The 23,235-nt window shown below is 46.4% G+C and overlaps 2 protein-coding genes across 2 annotated transcripts in view; both read left to right on the top strand.

The window, feature by feature from the left end:
- The window catches only part of Abcb10 (ATP binding cassette subfamily B member 10), a 33,654-nt gene extending 18,588 nt beyond the window's left edge, over positions 1–15,066 (top strand). The window contains exons 6-13 of the mRNA XM_042277842.2: positions 616–751; positions 2,923–3,018; positions 4,136–4,345; positions 6,804–6,883; positions 8,296–8,476; positions 11,553–11,596; positions 12,693–12,727; positions 12,889–15,066. Coding sequence (XP_042133776.2) covers positions 616–751; positions 2,923–3,018; positions 4,136–4,345; positions 6,804–6,883; positions 8,296–8,476; positions 11,553–11,596; positions 12,693–12,727; positions 12,889–13,120 — 1,014 coding nt within the window. The 3' untranslated portion in view covers positions 13,121–15,066. The remainder of the gene's footprint in view (positions 1–615; positions 752–2,922; positions 3,019–4,135; positions 4,346–6,803; positions 6,884–8,295; positions 8,477–11,552; positions 11,597–12,692; positions 12,728–12,888) is intronic.
- Positions 15,067–18,119: 3,053 nt separating this feature from the next.
- Nup133 (nucleoporin 133) overlaps positions 18,120–23,235 on the top strand; it is a 50,143-nt gene continuing 45,027 nt past the window's right edge. Inside the window, exons 1-3 of the mRNA XM_076572314.1 lie at positions 18,120–18,415; positions 20,497–20,615; positions 22,799–22,902. Of these exons, the coding sequence (XP_076428429.1) occupies positions 18,237–18,415; positions 20,497–20,615; positions 22,799–22,902 (402 nt within the window). The 5' untranslated portion in view covers positions 18,120–18,236. The remainder of the gene's footprint in view (positions 18,416–20,496; positions 20,616–22,798; positions 22,903–23,235) is intronic.

Here is a 23,235-nt window from a genome sequence, read left to right as displayed (position 1 = left end):
ACAAAGTACCAAGACGCCCTGAATAGAAAACCAGCATATGTGCTGGGCATACTCAGGAGGCTGAGACAGGCAGATTGTTGTAAGTTTGAGGCCAGCCTGGTCTACACAGTGAGTTCTGGGTCAGCCAGGGCTGCATAGCGAGACTGTCAAACACAAACAAAGACCAGAAAAAAAGATAATTGAAACATGTCCATCTAAACTGGAAAGAACCTCTCCGAGGCTGTTTAATGGACTGAGAGGCAGAAGCTCCAAGAAGGCCTCTGTAGGGACCCAAAGCTCCCAGAGTGGAGAGCAGAGCTCAGAGGCAGGGCGACAGGTCCATGTGGAGGTCCATGTGGAGGCCATCTCCTCCGAGCTGTGAACACAGCACACTGATTCATCTTCAGGTAGGGAGGCCTGGTTGTTATTCTCACCTTTTACAAGCTGAGTAGGTTGGGGAAACAGCCTGAGGGGCAATAGCGTCTAAGCTTTTGAGGTGGGGACGCAAGTATTTTCTTCACTGTTGTATTTCAAACCTTTTTTGTGAGAAACGTTATATATTAAAGGGCTTAGTTTATACTTTTGTGTCCCAAGAGGCCTTGGGTCGTACTGACCTTTGTTTTCTCCCCCCTGTAGGCTGGGCTCTCAGGAAACCTGATTGTGCTGTCTGTCCTGTACAAGGGTGGCCTGCTGATGGGCAGCGCCCATATGACAGTGGGCGAACTCTCTTCCTTCCTCATGTACGCTTTCTGGGTTGGATTGAGCATCGGAGGTATATCACATGAACAGGCTTTGAGCGTACACACTGAAAACCAGGCCCCGCTGGACGGCCGTTCTCAGTGTGCCATTCCCTTAGCAAAAATGAAGTTCTGGGGGTGGGTGAGCGGGTTCCCGCTTGGGTCGGGGCTCTTGGTGTCCTTCCAGAGCTCAGGACCATGGGGAAGCTGTGTTTTCCAGCCTTTCCACGTTATGGAATGTGTCTCCCAGAACCCAGGGGAGAGGAGAGTGGCTGGCGGGAGCGGATGGAGACCCTGGGCCTGCTTAGTGAGAACTGCACCTCACACATTTTGCTGCCCCGAGTCTTAAACTCTCCATAGTTAGTCTCTCCTTCCTCTCCCTTCCTCAGAATTAGTAATACATTTTTGTCATTTTACTTTGTTCTCTGACAGTTTCAGACATGCCATGTACCTGGCCCACTGTGCCTCCCCAGCTCCCGATTTCTCCTCCTCCCATCGTCTCTCCAACTCTCTTCCCCACACTCAAGAATTTGTGTTCTGTTTTGTGTCCCATTGGGTTTAACCTGGACCGACAGCGGGACTCTGAATTGAGAACTGGGTTTGGGCTTGGTCGGTTCCCCGGTGGGTAACAGCTGGAGACAGTGACGCCCTCTTTCCCAGAGTCTGTGGGTAGCCAGAAGTTCAGCAGTGGGTGGTGGGACCCTGTAGGACCCTTTCTTGTCCATTGCAGGGCCAGACTCATTCAGGCCTAGCGTCTGATCAGCCACAGCTGCTGTGAGTTCACGATTGCTGTGACATGTCGTGCCTGGAAGGTGGCATTTCAGAGCCCTTCTTCCTCTCTCCTTGCTGTCCCGTGCTTTTGGCCCATTCTTTGGCAGATGTTCCTAAGCCTTAGAGGGGGTGATGTAAATGCCCTGTGTAGGCCCAGGCTCTCAACTGAATCTCTTGCTGATTTTTAGCATCCTGGCTGAATCTCTATTCACGGCTGTTCCCTACAAGGAAAGGGTTCTCTGAGAAAAGCTGACATTTGTATATTGGCATACATAAATATTTAAATAAATATTTAGTTTTTTTTTTTTAATTGAGAGTCTTACTGTATAGCACAAGCTGGCTTTGAAATCTGTCTTCCTGCCTCAGTCTTCCGAGTACTTGGATTATAAATGTTGGCCACCTTACTGAGCTTTGGATTTTTTTATTTTATTTTTTTGAGACAAAGTCTCTATGTAGTCTTTGCTATCCTGGAATTTGCTATGTAGACCAGACTGGCAGGGAACTCACAGAGGCCTTAGAATTCTTTTTAAAAAGCAACACTGTTGCAGTTACAGAGATTCCCCCCCCACCCCCACCCCCAGTTTCAGGATAGTCATTCTCTTCATCAGAGTGGTCCATTTGATACACAGTTGCTGAGTCTACATTGACACATTGTTGTTATCAAAGGTAACATTGGGCTTAGTTCTTGGTGATATATATATATACATTTATATGTATACATATACATACACACACATATATACAAACACACACACATATACACACACACACACACACACATATATATACAAACACACACACACATATATATATTTAAACACACACACATGCACATATTGTGTATTGTCCTGGATTTACCATTGGAAAATCACAAAGGAGTTGCCATTGCTGCCCTGTGTATTTCCACTTCTCCCTGTTAATTTTCTGCCCCTGGCATCCAGAGATCATTTTTTACTCTCTGTACAGCTTTGAAGTTTTCAAGCATCATGGGGTTGGAATCAGTAAAGCATTCAGCCTTTCCTGGCTGGTGCCTTTCACTTATTAATGCACAGTTCAGATTCTTCTGTCTCTCCTGGCCTAATAGCCCTTGTAGAGTCTTTGTTCTAGGAATTTCAGTTCACGGGGGAGTGGATTCCCCTGAGGCTCTTGCTGTGCTGTCTGAAGGTTGCGTTTCTTGCAGTACTATGACTTCTCACTGGTGATCAGTGTGGTCACATAAAGTTCCCCTTTTTTACTAGCAATCTGTGAAACCTGAGAAAGAGGAAATGTAGGAGGGCAAGGGTAAGAGGTGGGTGGGTGGAGCAGCTAGCGGCCTCAGCTCCTGTAGTGAAGGTAGCAGATTTCATGTGGAGAGCTGCAACTGCCAGGACTCCCCAGGACAGGAGGAGCCTGTGGCCTTTCTTGTCAGCTAATGATAGACTCTTCTTGTCCTCAGGTCTAAGTTCCTTCTACTCCGAGCTGATGAAAGGCCTAGGTGCTGGTGGGCGACTCTGGGAGCTGCTGGAGAGACAGCCACAACTGCCTTTTAATGGTGGGTCTGGGTGAGGGGGAATGGTCTTTGCTGGGGTTTTAAAAAGCATGCTTTGGACAGTTAGACCAGTATTCTGCCGTCCTCAGAGAATGGGCCACTGCCAGGAGGTGACCTCTGCCTCAGAGCAGGGAGAAGGTCAGGATCCCCATGGGACACTGGTGGGTACACTTCAGGGCATGTTCTGGAAATGGGCTGATGCCATGACATGCTTCTCATGCTCCTGCAGCCAGTCATTACCACCAAGATCAAGACAGCAGCAAGCAGGCATGGTGTGAATAGGAACACCCAGGTGGCTTTCTAGAATCTTCCTTAGTGATTCTGACATTTGCAAGAGGTTACAGGAAGAGGGAGGAGGAAGATGAACGAAAGGCCTTACATTTCTTGGCATTTGGGAATGCTGGTACTAAGTGTCAAGGACCGCCTTCTCCTTCCTTGTCATCAACTTCCTTTGAGCCGTGGGCCTAGACCACCTGGAGGAGATGTGGGAGGAGAGTGGCCATAAGTAGCAACACTCAGCCATCCGGGACACCTGCAGTTGCTAGGTGTTTGCCGTGCAGCGAGTTGGATGTTGGTATCGTCCAGTATGATAAGAGCTAGGGCATGAAGTCGTGATAAGTGAGATGTGTACTCACTCCTTATCAGGCCAATCCAGTGATAAGTGAGATGTGGCCTCCATATCAGGCCAGGGTCACACTGGGGCTAAGTAAACCTTTGACCCTCCTTAACCTCATGGCTATCATGCAAACCCTGTCATTGTGCTTTCCAAATGCTTGTTCAGGGTAGATGAAGAGCTCTACAGAGGAGCTACTTGAGTGCAGTGGCACTGAGAAAAGCCCCCGAGTGGAAACCAGACTGCCCCAAGGGCGGGTCTTCACATGGCACTTAACTTGAGCAGGCTATTGTGTACAGCCCTAAAATCCTCCTAAGAAAAGGTGGCACACAAGACTGTATGCATGTTGTCCTGTGCATGATAAGCCCAGCACACAGGCCTGCTCCTCCAGGGTGAACTGCGTTGGGAAAGGACATCTATTTCTGTTCACTTCAGACAGGCACGGGAACCCCAGTCTGCCATCAGCTCCATTTCTGCTTTAGCTTTCTGTATCCTCGTGTGTTTCAGAGGGGACTGTGTTAGACGAGAAAGGCTTCCAGGGTGCCCTGGAGTTCAGAAATGTGCACTTCACGTACCCTGCTCGCCCAGAAATGGCCGTTTTCCAGGATTTCAGCCTTTCCATCCCATCTGGATCTGTCACAGCACTGGTTGGCCCTAGTGGTTCTGGAAAATCAACAGTGGTCTCACTCCTGCTGCGGCTGTATGACCCTGTTTCTGGTAGGTGACTAATGATACTGTGGGCCAAGGCATCCCTGAGCTGTTTGTGTACTCTTCTGTAGCCTGCTCCCACCCCATGCCCAGGAGAGGTCACACCTGGAGGAGACTTGTAGTGTAGTGCTCTAGTTTCCACTTAAAACACTTCCCTACATTCCTACTGTTGGATGCAGGTCAGTGTCTTAGTTAGAGTTTCTGTTGCTGCAACAAAACACCATGACCAAAAAGCAAGTTGGGGTGAAAAGGGTTTATTTGACTTACACTTCAGCATTGCTGTCCATCATCAAAGAAAGTCAGGACAAGAACTCAAACAGGGCAGGAACCTGGAGGCAGGAGCTGATCCAGAGACCATGGAGGAGTGCTGCTTACTGGCTTGCTCCTCATGGCTTGTTCAGCCTGCTTTTTTACAGAACCACAGGACTACCAGCCTGGGGATGGCACCACCCACAGTGGGCTAGTCCCTCCCCCAACAATCGCTAAATAAGAAAATGTCTTACAGCTACATGTTCTGGAGGGCTTTTCTCAATTGAGGTTCCTTTCAGATAACTCTAGCTTGTGTCAAGTTGACGTTAGACTAGCCAGCACAGTCAGCAAATGCCCCCTAGTGCCAGCAGCCAAGGGTGCTGTGGAGTGTCCCATACCCACCCTGGAACACTGCTCTGCCACGTGCTGAGGTACCAAGCATCTTCTGATGCTTCTGCCTCCAGACTGTTCCTAGGCTGGTTTTTTTGTTGGTTTGTTTGGTTTTAATTTTGGTTGGGTTTTTAAAGGCAGGGTTGGCCTTGAACTCACTATGTGGATGAGGCTAACCTAAACTTGTGGCAATCCTCCTGCCTCTGCCTCCTGAGTGCTAGGATTCCAAGCCTGCACCACCACACCCACTTCCTTAGTTGTCTTATACACAGTTAATCTGGTGACCAGGGGTCCACTTCCATGTGGTGGTGATGCCGCCGCTAAAAGAGTTCTGAACTGGTAGGAATTTTTCCTGTAGACCAGGCTGGCCTCGAACTCAGAGAGATCTGCTTGTGCCTGCTTCTGAGTGCTGGGATTAGAGCATGCACCACCACTACCCAGCTACCTTTTCTTTTGAAACAGGTTCTCACTAAGTTTTGCAGACTGACTTTACACTTGTGAGCCTTCTGCCTCTGCTTTCTGAGTAGCTGGGATTAAAGGCCTGGATCTACTATGGGTTTTGTTTTGTAATCTGTCATGCACTTGATTGAATGCACGTCTTCACGTCTATGGCAAGCACTCGACTTCCTGAGCCATCTCCCCAGCCCAGATATTTTCTTAATAGACTTTTCCGGTTTGAGTTTGTGCTTTCCTCTTTCTTTTCTTGACATAGGGTCTTATTGTGTAGCTCTAGCTGGCCTGGAACTCACAGAGATCCGCCTGCATCTCTCTCCCAAGTGCTGGGATCAAAGGCGTGCACCACCATATTCAACTACGTTTTCAATTGGATTATACCCCCTTTTAAGAGCAAAAGTGTGTTGTTTTATATCTTTATCCCTTTTCCTGCCTAGAGTAGATGATGTGTGCATGAGCTTTAATTTTTGGATTTGGAAAACAAGTCTGACACTGTCTCATTCACTCATAGGACATATGTATATATGCCCTGCATAATCTTAGATGAGGTGGCAAGATAGACTCTAGTTTAAACTTGCAGACACTTACAGAACTCCACCCTGAGCCAGGCCTTCATGGTCTATCCTGATACTGGCATGATTAGGAGACTGTCGAGTCAGGAGGCTGCCATCTGCACTGCTAGCCAGTGGGTGCTGTGTACTCCCCTGTCTCACACAGTTCTCTTTGGAGCCAAGGCTCTGCATAAGACATCAGATTCATGGAACACCAACATTACCAGGTACCCCAGCTTCCAGCAACCTACAGACTCAGGAAGGTGGGCTGGTTGGGCTTGCTGTCCGCTAGGGAGGTCCTAGCCTCAGACCTTCCAAAAGACCCCTCATGCTCTGAAAGTCCAAACCTTGTTGGTTTTAGGTTCCATGTAGACACTGGGGAAGTAAGTTTTTTTCAGTGGTTGGGATGAAACCCAGGCTCTTGCATATGCTAGGCACATACTTCACCACTAGCCACATTCCAAGTCCCGAGTACATGTTTAGTCTTTGAAAATTGCCTGTGCTTTGGGGATATGGATCAATTGGTAGACTGCTTGTTTAGCATGTGTAAAAATCTGGATTTGATCACCAGTACAGCATTAAGGGGAGAGGGGTCAAATCGCTATTTGGCACACTTCTATAATCCCAGGTAGGAAAAGTAGGATCAGAAGTTTAAGATCGTCCTTGGCTACATAGTGAGTTTGAAGTTAATTAGGCTAGGATAGATCCTATCTAAGAAAGGGAGGGACGGGGAGAGGGGAAATGCCTGGAATTGTCCACTGGGTCCTTTGGTGTTCACTTAGGTTATCAGCCCTGACCTGTGGTGACCTCTTGCCCCTCAACAGGAACAGTCAGTCTTGATGGCCACGACATTCGTCAACTAAACCCCGTCTGGCTGAGATCCAAGATTGGGACAGTCAGTCAGGTAAGAAGTCAGGCTTCCCTTTCATCTCCCTTTGTTGAAACTGCTTTTCCCTTTCTTCTCGTTCTTTTCTTTTCTTTCCTCAAGACAAGGTTTCTCTGTGTAACAGTCCTGGCTCCTGGCTATCTTGGAACTCTGTAGACCAGGCTGGCCTCGAACTCAGAGATCAGCCTGCCTCTGCCTCCCGAGTGCTGGGATTAAAGGCGTGCGCCACCACTGCCCTGCTCCTCTGCTTTTTCTCTTGTTTGATTACATGATCTCATGTTTCTCAGGAGAGGGACAGAGGCTTACAGATGGACGACACCCATTCCACACACAAACTGCTGACTACAACTCACTCTGTAGCCCAGGCTGGCCTCGAACTCACAGAGATCCACCTGCCTCTGCCTCCCAAGTGCTGGGATTAAAAGCGTGTGCACCACCCCCTGGCTAGTGCTGACTTTTTATTGAGAGCTGAGACTGGTGCTTCTTTGCAGTGTAGAGAGTCTAGAGCAAGGATTGTCACAGAAGCTCTCGCTGTCCTTCCCAATTCCCGTGCACGGGCCTGGGAACCAAGCATGGTTCCTCTTCTTGAAGCTGCCTGCTCGAGGCTGCGTGGAGCAGCAAAACTGTCAGAGCCAGTTTCTCTTACCATTGTGCCCCTGTAGTCACACTCACACCTCCAATTACTGCACTCGGATGGGGGACCCCTTCTGTACTAGAATGGATGGATGGTGTAGCTATGGGTACTGACTAGACCTTAGCAGTGTGTGTCATGAGGGCAGAGGAGAGACTGGAGGCCGGTGTGCTTCACGGGGCTCTGTCAGCATGCTGTGGTGGGGTCTGGTTGCCTGTCAGAAGGCAATGGATGGACATGGGCCCTTTGTCTGTAATGGAAGGTAGGCAGTTGGATTTGAGTCTTCCAGGCCTTACTAGCCCTAAGGGAGGGGCTGATATTGACAAGGTTGACATAGGCCAGCAATTGTGGGCACCCATCTTGGGGTCTCCTTCCCACAGGGTGGTGAAGACAACAGATCAGGTTGGTCTTATTCACAGTAAACTGGTACTTTTTTTTAATGCATTATTTGTTTGTTTTGTGTATATGTGTGTACACGTGCCATGGTCAGATAACAGCTTAGAGGATTTGGTTCTCTTCTTTCGCTGTGTGAGTTCTGGGGATGAACTTATTGAACTCAGGTTGTCAGGCTTCACAACAAGCATTGTTACCCCCGGAGACATTTTGCTGGCCCCTAAACTGGAACTTTTAAAATTGTCTGTGTGAGGTTGTAGAAGAGCAGGTCCTCCAGGCAGAGCCCTGTTCTGGGAGTGTGTGGCACTCCTGGCTGAGGCCTGTCCTCAACTCCTTGGTACCCACGGTACCTTGCTGAAGTTGGCTGGAATTTCTGACAAATGTGCTGCTGTATTTCCAATTCCAGGAGCCGGTCCTGTTCTCCTGCTCTGTGGCAGAAAACATTGCCTATGGTGCTGACAACCCATCCTCAGTCACAGCCCAGGAGGTGGAGAGGGCGGCAGAAGTGGCCAATGCCGCAGAATTCATCCGGAGCTTCCCTCAGGGCTTCAGCACTGTGGTCGGCGAGAAGGGCATCCTCCTATCTGGTATGTGGTACTCAGATTTTATTTGTCGGCTTCATCCTGTCACGTGTATAACTGACTGCCCTGCTGTGTAGTGAAGCACTCACTCCAGGAAATCTTCACATGGTTCCCAGTGCACTGTCATTTATAGATGAGGTTTTCATCCTCTCTGAAGGGAAGTGTTTCCTTCACTTGCTACCCAGAACTTTCCTCAGGACTGTTGAGTAGTACCCAGTGAAAACAAGCCTCTGTTTCCATCCGAGAAGAGGTGTGCTCTGAAGCCTGAGGCTATGGGGAACTAAAGAGAAGGAGATGGGACTAGGTGGTAGATGATGACCTGCCCAAGGAAAAGAGGAGTATCCCAAAGAAGCCCAGTGATGAAAGTTGTCTTAGTTACTGTTCTGTTTCTGTAAAGAGATGCCATTACCAAGGCAGTTTTTATTTTTTTTTTTAAAAAAAAGCATTTAATTAGGGACTTACTTACAGTTTCAGAGGGCAATCCATTATCATCATGGTGGAGAACATGGCAACAGACAGGCAGGCAGTCAGGCATGGTGCTATGGAAGTAGCTGAGAACTTTACATCCTGATCAGAAGCAGGGAGAGAGTGAGAGAGAGAGAGAGAGAGAGAGAGAGAGAAAGAGAGAGAGAGAGAGAGAGAGAGAGAGAGAGAGAGCGAGCAGGATGGACTGGTGTGGCTTTTGAAACCTCAAAACCTACCCCCAGCAACATTCTTCCAGCAAGGACACACTTCCTCCAACAAGGCCACACCTCTTAATCCTTCTAATCCTCTTCAAACAGTGCCACTCCCTGGCAATGAAGCATTCAAATATATGAGCCAATGAGGGCCATTTTTATTCATATCGCCACAAAAGTGTTCTTATTTTCCGGTGTGTACCAGGGGCCAATGAATTTTCTAGAAAGGACAAAGAGGGAACTCTTTAATGGACCATCTATCATCTCTGTCAAATATAATGTCCTTTTATTTTTTTGTGTAGTGACAGAGATGGAGCCCTGGGCCTCAAGCATTCTAGGCAAGCATTCAGCCATGGAGCTACACTCCTAGCCTGTGCTTATTGCCTTAAAGAACCCTTGAAAAATGTAAAGCACATCCTTCACTTGAGGGCTTTGTGACAAGACTGTGATCTTTATGTGGCCTTTGGGCCCAAACATGTTGAAAGACTTTATCTCTGGGGGGCAGAGTTGGCCATTCCGGGACATCTTCAAGGCCAGCAGACAACTGCACACTGTGGGTACCACATTTTGGGGGGAAAGGAAAGCTTGTTCTGACTTGCTGTAGAATGTGAAGTAGGACCTGTAGCGGAGCTAAAGGGAAGCACATTTTTAGTTAGACACAAACTTTTTTTTTTTTTTTTCAGTGCAAAGGCTAGAGGTTCTGAGCTCCCATCCTCTAAGGTGTCTGATGGCTAGACCACGCAGTTAGATCACAGAGGATAGATGAAACAAAAGGATGGTGATTATTTTGCATGATTAAAAGAAAAGCTAGTAGGGAGATGGTTTTGGTGTTTTGGATGGACATCACAGGAGATTCATCATAGTGTGGGGTTCATCTTTCAGAGCAAGCCCCCTGTTCCCTTGGAATGATTTCTGCATGTTCTTACATCTTAACAGGATTCTCATGCTTCAGCTTGCAGTCAAGGAAGCTACAGGTCCTTCAGTCTTTTTGTTTTTTTGAGGCACAGTTTCACTGTGTAGTCCAGGTTGGCTTAGAATGTTTAATCTTCCTGTCTCCCCCCTCCAAAGTGCTAGAACTATAGGTGTATACCACTGCACCCAAATGCCTTTGCAGTTTGAAAGGAATAGACAATTATAGGTTTTCAGTATATTAGTTGGTGTTGAAGATAATATTCCAAGAGGCTATTAGCTGCTGCTCCAGGATCCCACCCCAGGATGCTCCAAAGACCATTCTGGGGCACTCAGCTAACTACTTCAGAGGGCCAGGCAGGCAATGGCTCCATGTGAGTATGGCACCTCAGCATCTGTTGAATATGATGCACACCTGGATGAAGTGACATGCTACCTAGCATCACCATGAATGAAGATGTTCCATCCATAGTCAACTTGAAAGGAGTACTGTTAGCACCTGAAGTAGAATTGGGTTTCATTAGACAACCCACATAAGGACGTGTGAGCCTCTGGGAGTTCTGGCTGCTGGAAGATGGAGTCCTTGAGGGAAAGAGCCAAATGCAAGGCAGATTGCTTGCTTCAAGCCTGCATCTTAACACTCCACCTGTTCCCTGGCTTCAAAGGGAATTTGGGCTTAAAAGAAAAGGGGCTTCCCTAATTTGTAACCTCCAGCTTCATGTCCACATGGAACTGCTGTGGGACAAGGAGGCAGAATACCACAGGAAGGGAAGAACTGAAGGCTGTGTGCCAACACAGAGCGATGGAGATGTGCACCCAGCATTGCTGGTTCTTTTTGCTTCCAAGGAGTTTGAAATTCCCCCAGTGTGCTGGCCATCATGTTAGGAGGAATGTGTGAGTGAAGGCCGGAAGTGAAGACCCTCATATCAGTGTAGGCGTAAGCCTGCTCCATTGCCAGCTGTGAGACGTTTCACACTGTGCCTCAGGCTTCTTGTGGGGTGTGTAGTTGTTTTATTGTTGTTCTGTTTTTTGAGACAGGATCTCACTATGCAGCCTTGGCTGGCCCAAAACTCACCATGTAGACCAGGCGGGCCTTGAACATGCAGATGCAGAGGTCTACCTGCCTCTGCCTTCTGAGTGCTAGAATTAAAGGTTTGTGCCACCATGCCTAAACTGAGTTGTGCCTCAGTTTTTATCTGTAAAAAAATGAAAGTAATTATAGGATCTGCCTCCAAGAACGATTGTTATAGATTAACATGCCAGATGCACTTAGCTAATGTCTTCTGTGAAGCAAATCCTCGGTATATATTAACTATGGTAATTGCTCATTTTTTTCTATTTAATAAGACAGTATGTATAAAAGATAAACTTCTGTTGTACTGCCCATCAGTTGTGGTTAAATGGAAGAAGTTATCTTCAAATTGTCACTTGTCTCATCAGACAAGAATTTGTTAAGAACTTTTGTTAAGCTTACCTCTACCGTTTGTTTCTGTCAGGTGGGCAGAAACAAAGGATCGCCATAGCCAGGGCCCTGCTGAAGGTAAGGAAGCTGACTGTTGATGACTTCACCAGTTTCTACTTTTTTGGGGGGGGGGGGAATATATTTGTGTGTGTGTGTGTGTGTGTGTGTGTGTGTGTGTGTGTGTGTGTGTGTATGCATGTATATCATATATGGCTGACAGTCTGGTAAAAAAGGTAAATTGGGAGTTCTACTGAGGGCCCATTGTTCAAGCATTTGTCATATTTGGGAAATTTCTCAAGAGTCCAGTGTTAAAGGAGTATCAGCATGGGGAAAAGCTTAATATATGAACATTTATCTAGAAGAATCAATTGACTAGTGACTGATTATTAACAAAATGTCAGAGTGGTGCCAATATGTATGTCTAAACTTTACTCAGTTGTTCTGCTGAGGAAAAGATTGGAAGCCTCAGCTTGGCGGTGGCGGTGCACGCCTTTAATCCCAGCATGAGGGAGGCAGAGGCAGGCGGATCTCTGTGAGTTCGAGGCCAGCCTGGGCTACCAAGTGAGTTACAGGAAAGGCATAAAGCTACACAGAGAAACCCTGTCTCAAAAAACCAAAAAAAAAAAAAAAAGAAAGAAAGAAAAAGAAAAAGATTGGAAGCCTCAGGCAGACAGACTCCAGCCAGGAGCAGGAAGAACCTCTCGGTGGGGAGCCAGACATTCTTCTGTAAAGGAAGCGTGTATGTCTGTGCACCACACCTGTGCCTGGTGCCTAAGGAAGCCAGTAGAAAGCATCAGATTCTCTGGGGCTGGAGTTACAGAAGCTGCCATATGGGTGCTGGGAAATGAACCCGGCTCCTTTGGAAGAACAACAGAACTTAACCACTGAGCCATATCTCCATCCCCTCCTTCTGTCTTTTAAAACTGTAACAGTTAACTTTAAATGTTTTTATTTTATTTATTTATCTTGGGGTCAGGGATACACAGAAGGTCAGCGAACAACTTGTGAGAGTCAGTTCTCCCTAATGATGTGGGATCTGGAAATCAAATTCAGGTTGTCAGGCTCGGTGGTTAAGTGCCTTTACTTGTTGAGCCTTCTCGCCAGCCCATGTCATTCCTTCGTACTGCTCAGAGCTATGCTTGCTAATACATCACTTTCCTTCTTCCTTCTTCAGAATCCCAAAATTCTTCTCCTTGATGAAGCAACCAGGTGAGAGTATGTCTGTGACGTCAGTAATCATGTTAGAGTTGTCTAATATGTGTATCCATGTTGAAGGGTGTCTCAGTGACATGTGTGTCAATAGTGTGTGCAGCCGTGTATGCAACTCTGACATCTCTGCTTCCTCTTGTGTGTGACCTTGTCTGTTCCAGTGCACTGGATGCTGAAAATGAGCATCTGGTACAGGAGGCCCTCGACCGGCTGATGGAAGGAAGAACAGTGTTGATCATAGCTCACCGCCTGTCCACCATTAAGAATGCCAATTTTGTTGCTGTCCTTGACCAAGGAAAAATCAGTGAACATGGAACACACGAAGAGCTGCTTTTGAAGCCCAATGGGCTTTACAGAAAACTAATGAACAAGCAGAGTTTTATGTCAGTATAATGGATCAGTTTCTGGAGCCGTCAAAGTACGCAGCCTGTAATCCCAGCTATTGGGAAGCTGGAGCAGAAGGATTGTGAAGACTTCCTCATGTACATAGCAAGACCCTCTCTGAAAACAAACAAAAACAAAACAGTAGCTCCTGAGAGACTTTAAAACCATCGGAGAAAAACAGATCTTAAGAGACTGTGTGAAACCTGTGGATCGTACTTCAGTTATTTGAAACATGCCTATTTTCACAGAGAATGTAAAACCCTGTGTTTAGATGTGTCTGTCCTCTCAGATCTTCTTCGTCGCTTTCTAAACTTGGGGAACGCTGAAGTTGCTGCAGGGTCGGAACGTTTAGCTCAGCACAGCCCCTCACGTCCTTTGCTGCCAGAGTCAGGCCGTGACGTCAGGTGAGAGCTCTAAAAAGGGAATTCTAAACTAAAGGCCTGACTACTTTAAGCCAGGTTGCCAGTCACTGAGGCACCTCGCTGGGGCCACTGAGGGAAAGCTTGCTGTGTCTGTCCCCACATCTCAGGGGTCGGAGCTCTGGAACACGATAGGCTGCGATGGTCAGGGCAGGCGGCGCACAGCACCAGGGTGTGTGAGAGCCTGATGCGTTTTGCCACAGGAGGAAGTCCCAGTCTGTAAACAGAAACACGTCTATTTTTTTATTCACTTCCTTGTTTTCTGACTCCTTTTGAAAAGCAAGGTACAGATGACCAGGTATTAGCAACAAAAGTGAATGGAAATCAATTTTACATTTGTTGGAGCATGTATTTTGGAGAAAAAAAATCAATACCTGTTTAAAATATGTAATTCTCAGATATATTAATTATAGTTTTATACTTTACATTTTCACTAATAAGGCTGAATCTGAGTAATTTTCAGCCTTGAATATGGTGGCTCTTTGGCCTCAGCAGCAGAAGCATGATGACAGAAGGAACATTGTCTTTTTTTTTTTTTTTTTTTTTTTTGGAAAGTGTTGCAATAAGATACATATTGTCCTGCTGCTGTGGTAAATGTGGCTACCCTGCCAAGCGCAAGAGAAGGTATAACTGGAGTGCCGAGGGTGAGATGCAACGCTTCTGAGACCGGGCAGATGAGGCACCAAAACATTGTTTATCATCCATTCAGACAGGGATTCTGTGAAGGAACGATCTAAAGCCAAGAGGTTGCTGTTGCAGCATCCAGTTCATCTTGAAGATTGCAACAGTCAGTCATGAAACAATTGTTCTGGTTTAAAAAGAAAAAACCAAGCATAGCGACTCATACCCCTAACCCCAGCACCTGGGAGTTCAAACCCTGCATTACAATAGTGAGTGTGAGACCAGCCAGGACATGAGACCTAGTCTTCAAATGTCTTCAAAGACATTGGAAGAGTTTGAAAGCCCTACCCTATGGAATACGTGGAACCTTAACATGGCACTGCCCTATACAAGGAGATGAGTAGTCTTTTTTCCTATGCTTGCAGTTTTAGTCACCTACAGTGTCTCCATTCTTACAGATTCGCCACATTTTTTTTTTGGTATTAGTGCTATTAGTTGGATGTTGCCTCAAGAAAATGTGCTTTTTTATGCTGGTGATGTAGAGCCCGAGGCATAACTACCCTGAGAGTTAAATGGATACACCTGCCGTGCCCACTTGCCTCTGGCCAAGAGGAAGAAACCTCTTCATGGAAGCACAGAATGTCACAGTGTGTGGTACTTGAGTAAGACAGGCTCTCTGGATGAGTGTAGTGGTCTCTGAGTTAGTGAACAGCACATTTGTGACAATCATCTCCACTGTCCACGTTTATTCAACTTGAAGGGGGGTTCTCAGAAGACAAAACAGCCGCCAGGTTGGTGGGAAACCCCTTTGCTCCATGGATGTATTTAAAAAACTGAATTGAGTCATCACACTTTATTTCTTAATATGTTTGTCTTTAACATTTTATATCAGATTAAAATTTATAGCGAATTTAATCTGTCTGTCTGTCACAGTGCTGAGACTGAGCCAAAGGCCCCACACATGCCAAGCATTTTCCCACTGAGTTATATCCACATCCTCAGCCTCGTGTCTATCACTTCTTTTAAAATTTTGTACATATTCAGTTTCTTCATAGAATTCGCTATGGAGACTCAAAGAATGTTTTAATCTAACATGCCAAACACAGAGTAGTGACTACAAGTTCCATGCCTTTCTTTCCTCATCAGAGACTCTTAGTGTCTTCATTTGTTTGCTATTTATTAGCATTCTGTCCAGCTACTCCAGTTCCATTACTAAATATTCCCTGCCCTGCCACAAGACCAGTGCTGAGGCCATGAGAAGGGACTCAGCAGTTTCTGCCCTCTAGTGTAGGAGGGGAGAGGCAGGCAAAAATGAGTTTTACAAAAATCTGGCAAAGTACCGTGGCCAGCAAGGTGTTTGGGGGCCGTTTGGTTGCCAGTGTGTGTACACGTGACATGTGGTGCTGACGGTCCCATGAGGCAGACAGACACTTAGGTGCCATTCCCCCAAGATCTGCCACTTGTCTTAGTTTCTCATTGCTCTAATAAAATACTGTGACAAAGGCAACTTAAGGGAGAGACGTTCCCTTGCTGTTCCTGAGGGATTCAGTCCATCGTGGCTGGGAAACCATTACAGCAGGTCAGGGGGCCAACCTCAGAGAAGGTTGTACTCAGAGAAGCCAGAAGAGGGCCTTCATTGGACTCTGGAGTTAGTTACAGGTGATTTGTGTATGGGTGCTGGGAACTGAACTTGCTCTGCAAAGGTAGTATATATTCTTAACCACCGAGCCATCTCTCCAGTCCCCCACACTTTGGCTTTGTTTGTTTGAGATATTTATTTGTTTGTTTGTTTTGAGACACAGTCTCACTATGTAGCTTTGGCTATCTTAGAACTCACTATGTAGACCAGGCTGAACTCACAGAGATCCGCCTGCCTTTGCCTCCCAAGTGCTGGGATTAAAGGTGTGTGCCACTACACCCAGCAATGATTTTCTTGAAGAGTATAATTTTTCCTTCAGCTTGCTTACCTTTCTGGGCATTTTTTTTTCTTATCCATAAATGTAATCATACCTATATTACCTAATCCTCACTACTCCAGCATCTCCACACAGGGAATGTTCCAGCTCACAGGTGCTGGCAAGTCATTCCAGCTCCACACAAGGGGTGGTTAGCAAACTTGACCTTCTGATCCACTTAACAACTTTCCGTCCACAGTGGTCTCTCCAGTAATTACGTTTTTTGGTTTTTCTGTTTTTTGAGACAAGGTCTCATGTAGCCCAAGGTGGCTTTGAACAATCCTGGTCCTTCAGGTACAAGAACAAAGCTGACCCCACCAAACCTCTTCAGACACCACCACCTCTACCTCCTACTGCTTCACACCCCTCCCAGTAAAACAGAAACAAAAGGGAAATGTTTGGGGCTTTGTACGACTCAAAGGCAGCTACAGAACAGGATAAACCTGTTACTTTCTCTCAGCTGGGAAAAGATACAAGATAACTGGCAGCAGTACAAATGTGACCTGGGGGGGGGGTATGAACAACTGGCACTCTGTCCCCACCTCAAATTCACTGCCCAGTGTTTACTTAACCATCCCCCTATTTCAGCAAAGATGCTGTGAAAGTCTACCGTGTGTTTGTTACAGTGGACACAAAGGTAACAAAGTCACCCCCTCAAAGATATTTAGAAATAGCTGGCTGCAGTAGGGCACCCCTTTAATCCTAGCACTTGGGAGACAGAGGCAGGTGGATCTTTGTGAGTCAGTGTCTCAAAACACCGCTCCCCCCCCCCCAAAGAAAGGCATTTAGAAGCAGCTACTTGGATCAGGTGTGGTGGCACACACTCGTAATCTCTGCAGGACCAGGAGTTATTCAAAGCCACCTTGGGCTACACGAGACTTTGTCTCGGCTACCAAAACTACCAAAAAACGAAATTATTCAAGAGGCCACTGTGGACACAAAGGTGTTAGGAAGATCAGAAGTATATATTATCTGTTCGCGCGGGCAGGGAGGAGGAAGGTCATCCCTGATCTGAGGAAGGTTTCGAGAGATGATGGCAACGCTAAATTCGATGCGGGTGGACGCCTGCCAGGAAGGGCAGGCAATCCAGGAAAAAGAAACTTGCGCAATGGCATCGGAGACTTTAATTCGTAGACTGTGGAGCCCAAGTGGGAAGCGGTGAAAAAGGGAAAGGCCACCGGAAGTTAAGTCACAGGAGTTCAGCAAGTAACCCCTGGGTGGTTATCAGCCCTGGATCTTTACGAACTCTAGTGCAGCCTCGAGCTTCCGTTAGTTCACTGGCTGAGAGTGTGGGGAGCAGAGTGGGAAAGAAGACACACCCCCTACATGCACCGCGATCCTCCAAAACAGACGCAGGAGACTAACGTAGAGCTGTGTGCACGCCTGCCCATAGGACTTCTACAAGGCTCTGGAACTTCAGGGGTGGGGGAAATGAGAGTCTCTGGAGACGAGGGGAGAGGGGCAGAACGAAACAGCCCTCTTCGTGCCTCGGGCAGTAGGCCAAGCCCATCAAACTGCAAAATGCGACTGGGAAGCAAGAGCAGGGGTCCAGGGGGAAGCCCGGACATTAGGACGAAGGCCAAGCCTGCGACCGATCTTGGGGTGGGAAAAGCTCTACTGAGTGCTTGAGGGAAACTGCGCGCTACAGAATCGTCACCGCACACCGAGACACTAACTAGCACGGTGACTTCTCCAGCTCCGCCCGCGGACGCCTCCTTCCCCAGTCCGCGCTCCCGCGGAGGGTCAGCTCCAGCCTGTGCACTGGAGAACGGGGCTTCTTCTCTCGCTCTATGTCCCCGGGGGCTCTGGACTCCGAACCGCTCCAGGTGACGGCCGTGTCCAAGCCACACCACGAGCCAAGTGCTTCGGACTCCAGATCTCTTGCCTCCGGTACTGGATGTGACATCAACACGTCTTTCCAGTTCCGACCCCGCCTTGCAGCTCGGCACCAACCTTTGCCATCATCGCCCCGCGCCTTCCCTTCCCTAGTTGTACATCATCGCCAAGCGTCCCGCCCCACAACGTCATCAGTAGGCGCCATCCCGCCCCTTTAGTGTTCAAGCTCCCGGCGCGCGAGGTTCCCTTTTTTTTCCTCTCACGAGTGGAGCTTTCTCTACGTTCCCCGAAGACATGTTTCCATCCGTCTCCTCTCCGCGGACCCCGGGGCCGGGGACCCGAAGGGGTCCGCTAGTCGGAATCGGGCCGGCGTCCACGCCTAGGGCGAGCAGAAGGGGTCTGTCTCTCGGGTCTGCAGTTAGCTCGCCCGTGCTGTTCTCTCCGGTGGGCCGGCGCAGCTCGGTGAGCTCCAGGTAAGTGGGGGTTCGGCGACCAGCAGGCTCAGCTCCAAAGCGGGCAGGTGAACCGGGCCGCGGGGGAAAGCTGCCGCCCAGTTGGAAAGTAGTCACTCTTGCATATTATTGCCTCCCTTCCACGGTGGTCGTCCGTTTGCACTCCCTTGGCTTAACTTTTCATTAATTCATGAATTCACTCAGTCTTCGCGCTACAGAAAAGAATGGAAGCACCTTGTGAGTATCAAAGCAATGCTTTTGTAAGACAGGAACATACTTCAGATATTGCAAAGATTAAAACAAAAGTGGTTTCTTTATTATAGTGACACAGACAGGAAAGGAAATCAGGTCAGTTTCAGGGAGCTGTTTGTTTAAAGTGGTGATTTGTCGCTGTGACATTTGTCACGAGTGATTAATTTTGGTTTGATCTAATCTTTTGGTGATCTAGTGTAGAACTGCAGCTCAGAACTGTCCTGCCCACTTTGAAACAGGTCATGCTATGTACCCAAGGCTGGCTTTTGCTCAGTCCTCTCTCTCCACTTTTCAATTAAATTATGGCAAGCTAGTGCTATCATAATTTCATTTAACAGTTCCATCTTTATGTCAGGATCTCAGCATCCTTACCAAAGTCATAAGAATCAATATACAGTTGTCCATACAGATCTGACTCATGATGAAAGCCTACAAATCCTGGCAAAATGGTTTTTCAGTGCCTGACAACTGTCATTACTATGTACTGATTGGCAGTTAAAGGACTTTGGGCCACAAAATGTGACACTGTAACTAGGTTACATAAAACACTCTCTCTCTCTCTCTCTCTCTCTCTCTCTCTCTCTCTCTCTCTCTCTCTCTCTCTCTCTCTCTCTGTTGGTGTCGTGCCCAATCCACATGTCTGGTAGAATTGTTACCCTCTTCCTCATAATACAGAAATCCAGAATCAAGTAACCTTTGTTCCAGAGGAATTTATTCTATTTCTCTTTTAAAAGTGAATTTCTGGAATGGAAAGACGGCTCTGAGGTTAAGAGCACCTGCTGCTCTTCAGGAGGATCTGAGCTCACTTTCCATCCTATAACTCCAGCTCCAAGGATTCCAATGTCTCTGGCTTCAAGACACCTGTGCTTAGGTGTATGAATACACACAATCAAAAGTAAAATAAATTGGGGGCTGGAGAGATGGCTCAGCGGTTAAGAGCACTGACTACTCTTCCAGAGGACCCAGGTTCAATTCCCAGCACCCACATGGCAACTCACGACTGTCTGTAACTCCCGTTCCAGGGGCTCCAACACTGTCACACAGGCAAAACACCAGTACACATAAAATAAAAATTTAAAAAAAAAATTAAAAAAACTAAAATAAATTTTAGGTGAATTCCTTCTGCATGAAAACAAGAAATACTGAGTCTGATTGAAACTTAATGGTTAGAAATTTATAAATCAACATCACAGAGATCTGCCTGCCTCTGCCTCCTCTCCATGCCTGGCTTTGACTTTCATCTTTTAAAAAGAGTTCTTAACAGTACTGATCTTAGAAGTAGACATATGCTCCTAATTACTGAGCTTATGGTCAAAAGCCAGGCATGTTGCTTATTTTTTTGTCAACAAAAACTAGAATCATCTGAGAAGAGGGGAGCTCAATTAAGAAAATGCCTATGGGTTTTTTTTCTTGATGTAGAAGGGTCCAGCCCACTCTGGGTAGAGTCATCCCTAGGCAGGTGGCCCTGGAGCAGATAAGAAAGCAAAATGCAGTAAGCAGCATTTGTCCATTTTTCCTGCTTCAGTTCCTGCCTCCAGGTTCCTGCCCTGTGTTAGTTACAGCCCTGACTTCTCTTGGTGATGGACTGTTAACCTGGAAGTATAAGATGAAATAAACTCCTCCCCAAGTTGTTTTTGGTCATGGTCTGTATCACATCAATGGAAAGCAAACTAAGACACCAGGTTTCCCTAAGTTCTGTTGAAAAAAATGTGGTTAATTACATAGTGCACACAAGCTAGTATCTTTCACCGTTATACCTCATCAGAGATCTCTTATGTGTAGATTCATAAAGGCTAAGATAGTGGGAAATTTCAGATTACAAGTAATATTACATGGTCTCTTTGCTTTAGAGGAACACCCACACGGATATTTCCTCACCATTCCATATCAGAGTCTGTGAACTACGATGTGAGAATGTTTGGATCGTCTCTTCCTGTTAAAATCATGGAAGCTCTGACGCTGGCTGAGGGTAGGTGTCATCTTTTCTTTTCTTCTTTCTTTTTAAATTTATTTATTTATTTATTTATTATTTTAACTTATTTTATGTACGTTGGTGTTTCTGCCATGGGTGTCAGGTCCCCTGGAACTGGAATCACAGACAGCTTTGAGCTGCCATGTGGGTGCTAGTAATTGAACTCCAGTCCTCTGGAAGAGTAATCAGTGCTCCCAACCACCGAGACCTCCCTCCAGCCCAGGTGTCATTTTTTCATTTGCCCCTGACGTCAATCAATAACCAGGTTGAATGCAATGACATTTTGGCGTCTGCCAAAGAAGTAGGCAGCCTGTTGATTTTCACTATCATTGAGACATAGGTTTGTGAAGCTGAGTAAATTATTCTAATATCATATCAAGTCATTAGTGAGTCAAAGTACTATGTGTGTAAATTTCAGTCCTCTTCAGATATCCCCAACTTTTGAGTTGATTGGATATATGAAATTTAGCTTTAAAACAATCCAAAATGCAGTAACTTGCACTGCTGGGTGAAATAATGTTTTAAGGTCAAGTTCTGCCTCCAGTTCTGCGTGCTGGGTGGTGTCCCAAGTTCATGTGACAAGCTCACGGGCTTGTATGCGGTGCCCTTTAAAGACTGCTGGTGTAAAGATGGCGCAGGAGTTGGGGGCACCAGTGACACAGGACGAGGCAGCAGTGAGAGTGAGGGGGGGTGACAGGGAAGTGCAGACAAGAGGCCTTCACCCCTACCCAGGTCACTTTATTACAGGCCAGCTCTGGACCTGCAGTTTTCCAAAGCAATGTTTGCCCAACTGCAGTTGTGACTGAAATCCTGACAAGTGTGGAAGGGAGGTCACATGTTAGTGCATCTCAGCACTCACTGATTTTCATTCATTCATTTGTTTGTTGGTTGGTTGGTTTTTCGAGACAGGGTTTCTCTGTGTAGTTTTGGTGCCTGTCCTGGGTCTCACTCTGTAGACCAGGCTGGCCTTGAACTCACAGAGATCCACCTGTCTCTGCCTCCTGAGTGCTGGGATTAAAGGCGTGCATTGCCACCGCCCAGCAATTAGGTGCAGACTTAAAGAACTGTCCTTCGTTATAAAATAACCACATCTGATGTGAGGTCAGACCTTCAAGGCTTGAGGGCTGAGAACTCTGCCAAGCAGGGTGCTCCAGTCGAGCAGAAAGCTGTGCATAGCTTGAGTGTGATTCCACGTTTTAGCATGTTCATTTCCAGTGCTGTGTGTTTTGCACCGCTGCCCTGTCTATACGCAAAGAGCAAAGCTCAAATCAATTAAGATTCTCAAGACTGTGAACACATTTGTGGACGCTTACCACCAGTGCTTAGAAATAGGAGTACGTTGACTTAGTTTTCCCTTAATAAACAATGCTCTTTGCGTTTCCTTACGATGAAATGATTTACTATATCTTTAAGGAGCTCTAGTTGAAAATCATATTCTTTTGAAGGAATGTGGGGTTTTTTCTTTGAAAATAGTAGTTAATGAATGGGAGGGTTATTGTTTACTTTATCAAATTATAAGTAATTCTTGCAGAAGTTAAATTGTTTTTGATTTTTTAGGGTAGGGTGGGATAGAGGTAGATCAGACTGGCCTCAGACTCAGAGATCCATCTGTCTCTGCTTCCTGAGTGCTGGAATTAAAGGCATTTGCCACCATGCCTAGCTAAGATTGTCTTTATAACAAAAATGAAAGTGTATTAAACATAAACCCAAATAGTTTTTGCCTTTGGATATGTTTCTAAAGGTGATTATTAAAGCTAAATAAATCTCGTTTTGGGTATGGATCATTCCTAAATACTTGGAAATTGTTATGTGACTTGCTTTTTAAAGTTAATTTTATGTTATTAGTATTGATGATAATTTTATGTGTGTGTGCCTAAGTATATATGTGCACCATGTGTATGCATGAGCCTGTGGGTGTCAGAAGGGTGAATCAGATCCTGGAGTTCTGTATAGGTGGTTATGTGTTGCCGAGTGGGTGCTGGTAACCACACCCAGGTCCTCTGCTTGAGCAGTAAGTCCCTTGAACCACTGAGACATCTCGCCAGCCTTGAGTTAATGTTTGTGTGCTTCCGTGACCTGTTTTGATGACAGCTATGGGAGAAAAGATATTGATATAAGGAGACCGGACAGCTCCTCATAGTCTCTGTGTGAGATTAATTGTATGTCTTATTTTCCCTCAGCTGACGACCAGCTATCTGTCCACATAGATGAAGGTGGGTGGGCTTGCCTGGTGTGCAAAGAGAAACTCCTCGTTTGGAAGATTACTGTGTCACCTGTCACTAAGGTAACGGCTCTTTAGATAACAAGTGGGGGAAAGGGGCCCCAACTGGTTCTTTATTTTTGCCTTTATTCTTTAAAGTTCATGAAGGAAGCTGGTCAGTCTGTGTAAGCATTAGGAATTCATGATATGAAATAATGAATGTAAATTTATAGTTTGTTTGTTGGAGGAAAACAAAACAAAACTCCTCTTTTAATAATTTACTTTTCTTGATGTCTTTAGTTTCTTCCTTCTCAAAAGATTCACTGTAGCCAAAATAAATGAGCATGAGCTTGAGATGTTACTGCCTTCATGGGCTCTGGATCGTGTGTCCTTTTCCCTCCTGCTCTCTGTACTTGG

The sequence above is a fragment of the Peromyscus maniculatus genome, chromosome 5 (genome assembly GCF_049852395.1).
Source record: "Peromyscus maniculatus bairdii isolate BWxNUB_F1_BW_parent chromosome 5, HU_Pman_BW_mat_3.1, whole genome shotgun sequence".
Lineage (NCBI taxonomy): Eukaryota > Metazoa > Chordata > Mammalia > Rodentia > Cricetidae > Peromyscus > Peromyscus maniculatus.
This window is presented reverse-complemented; position numbering and strand designations above follow the sequence as displayed.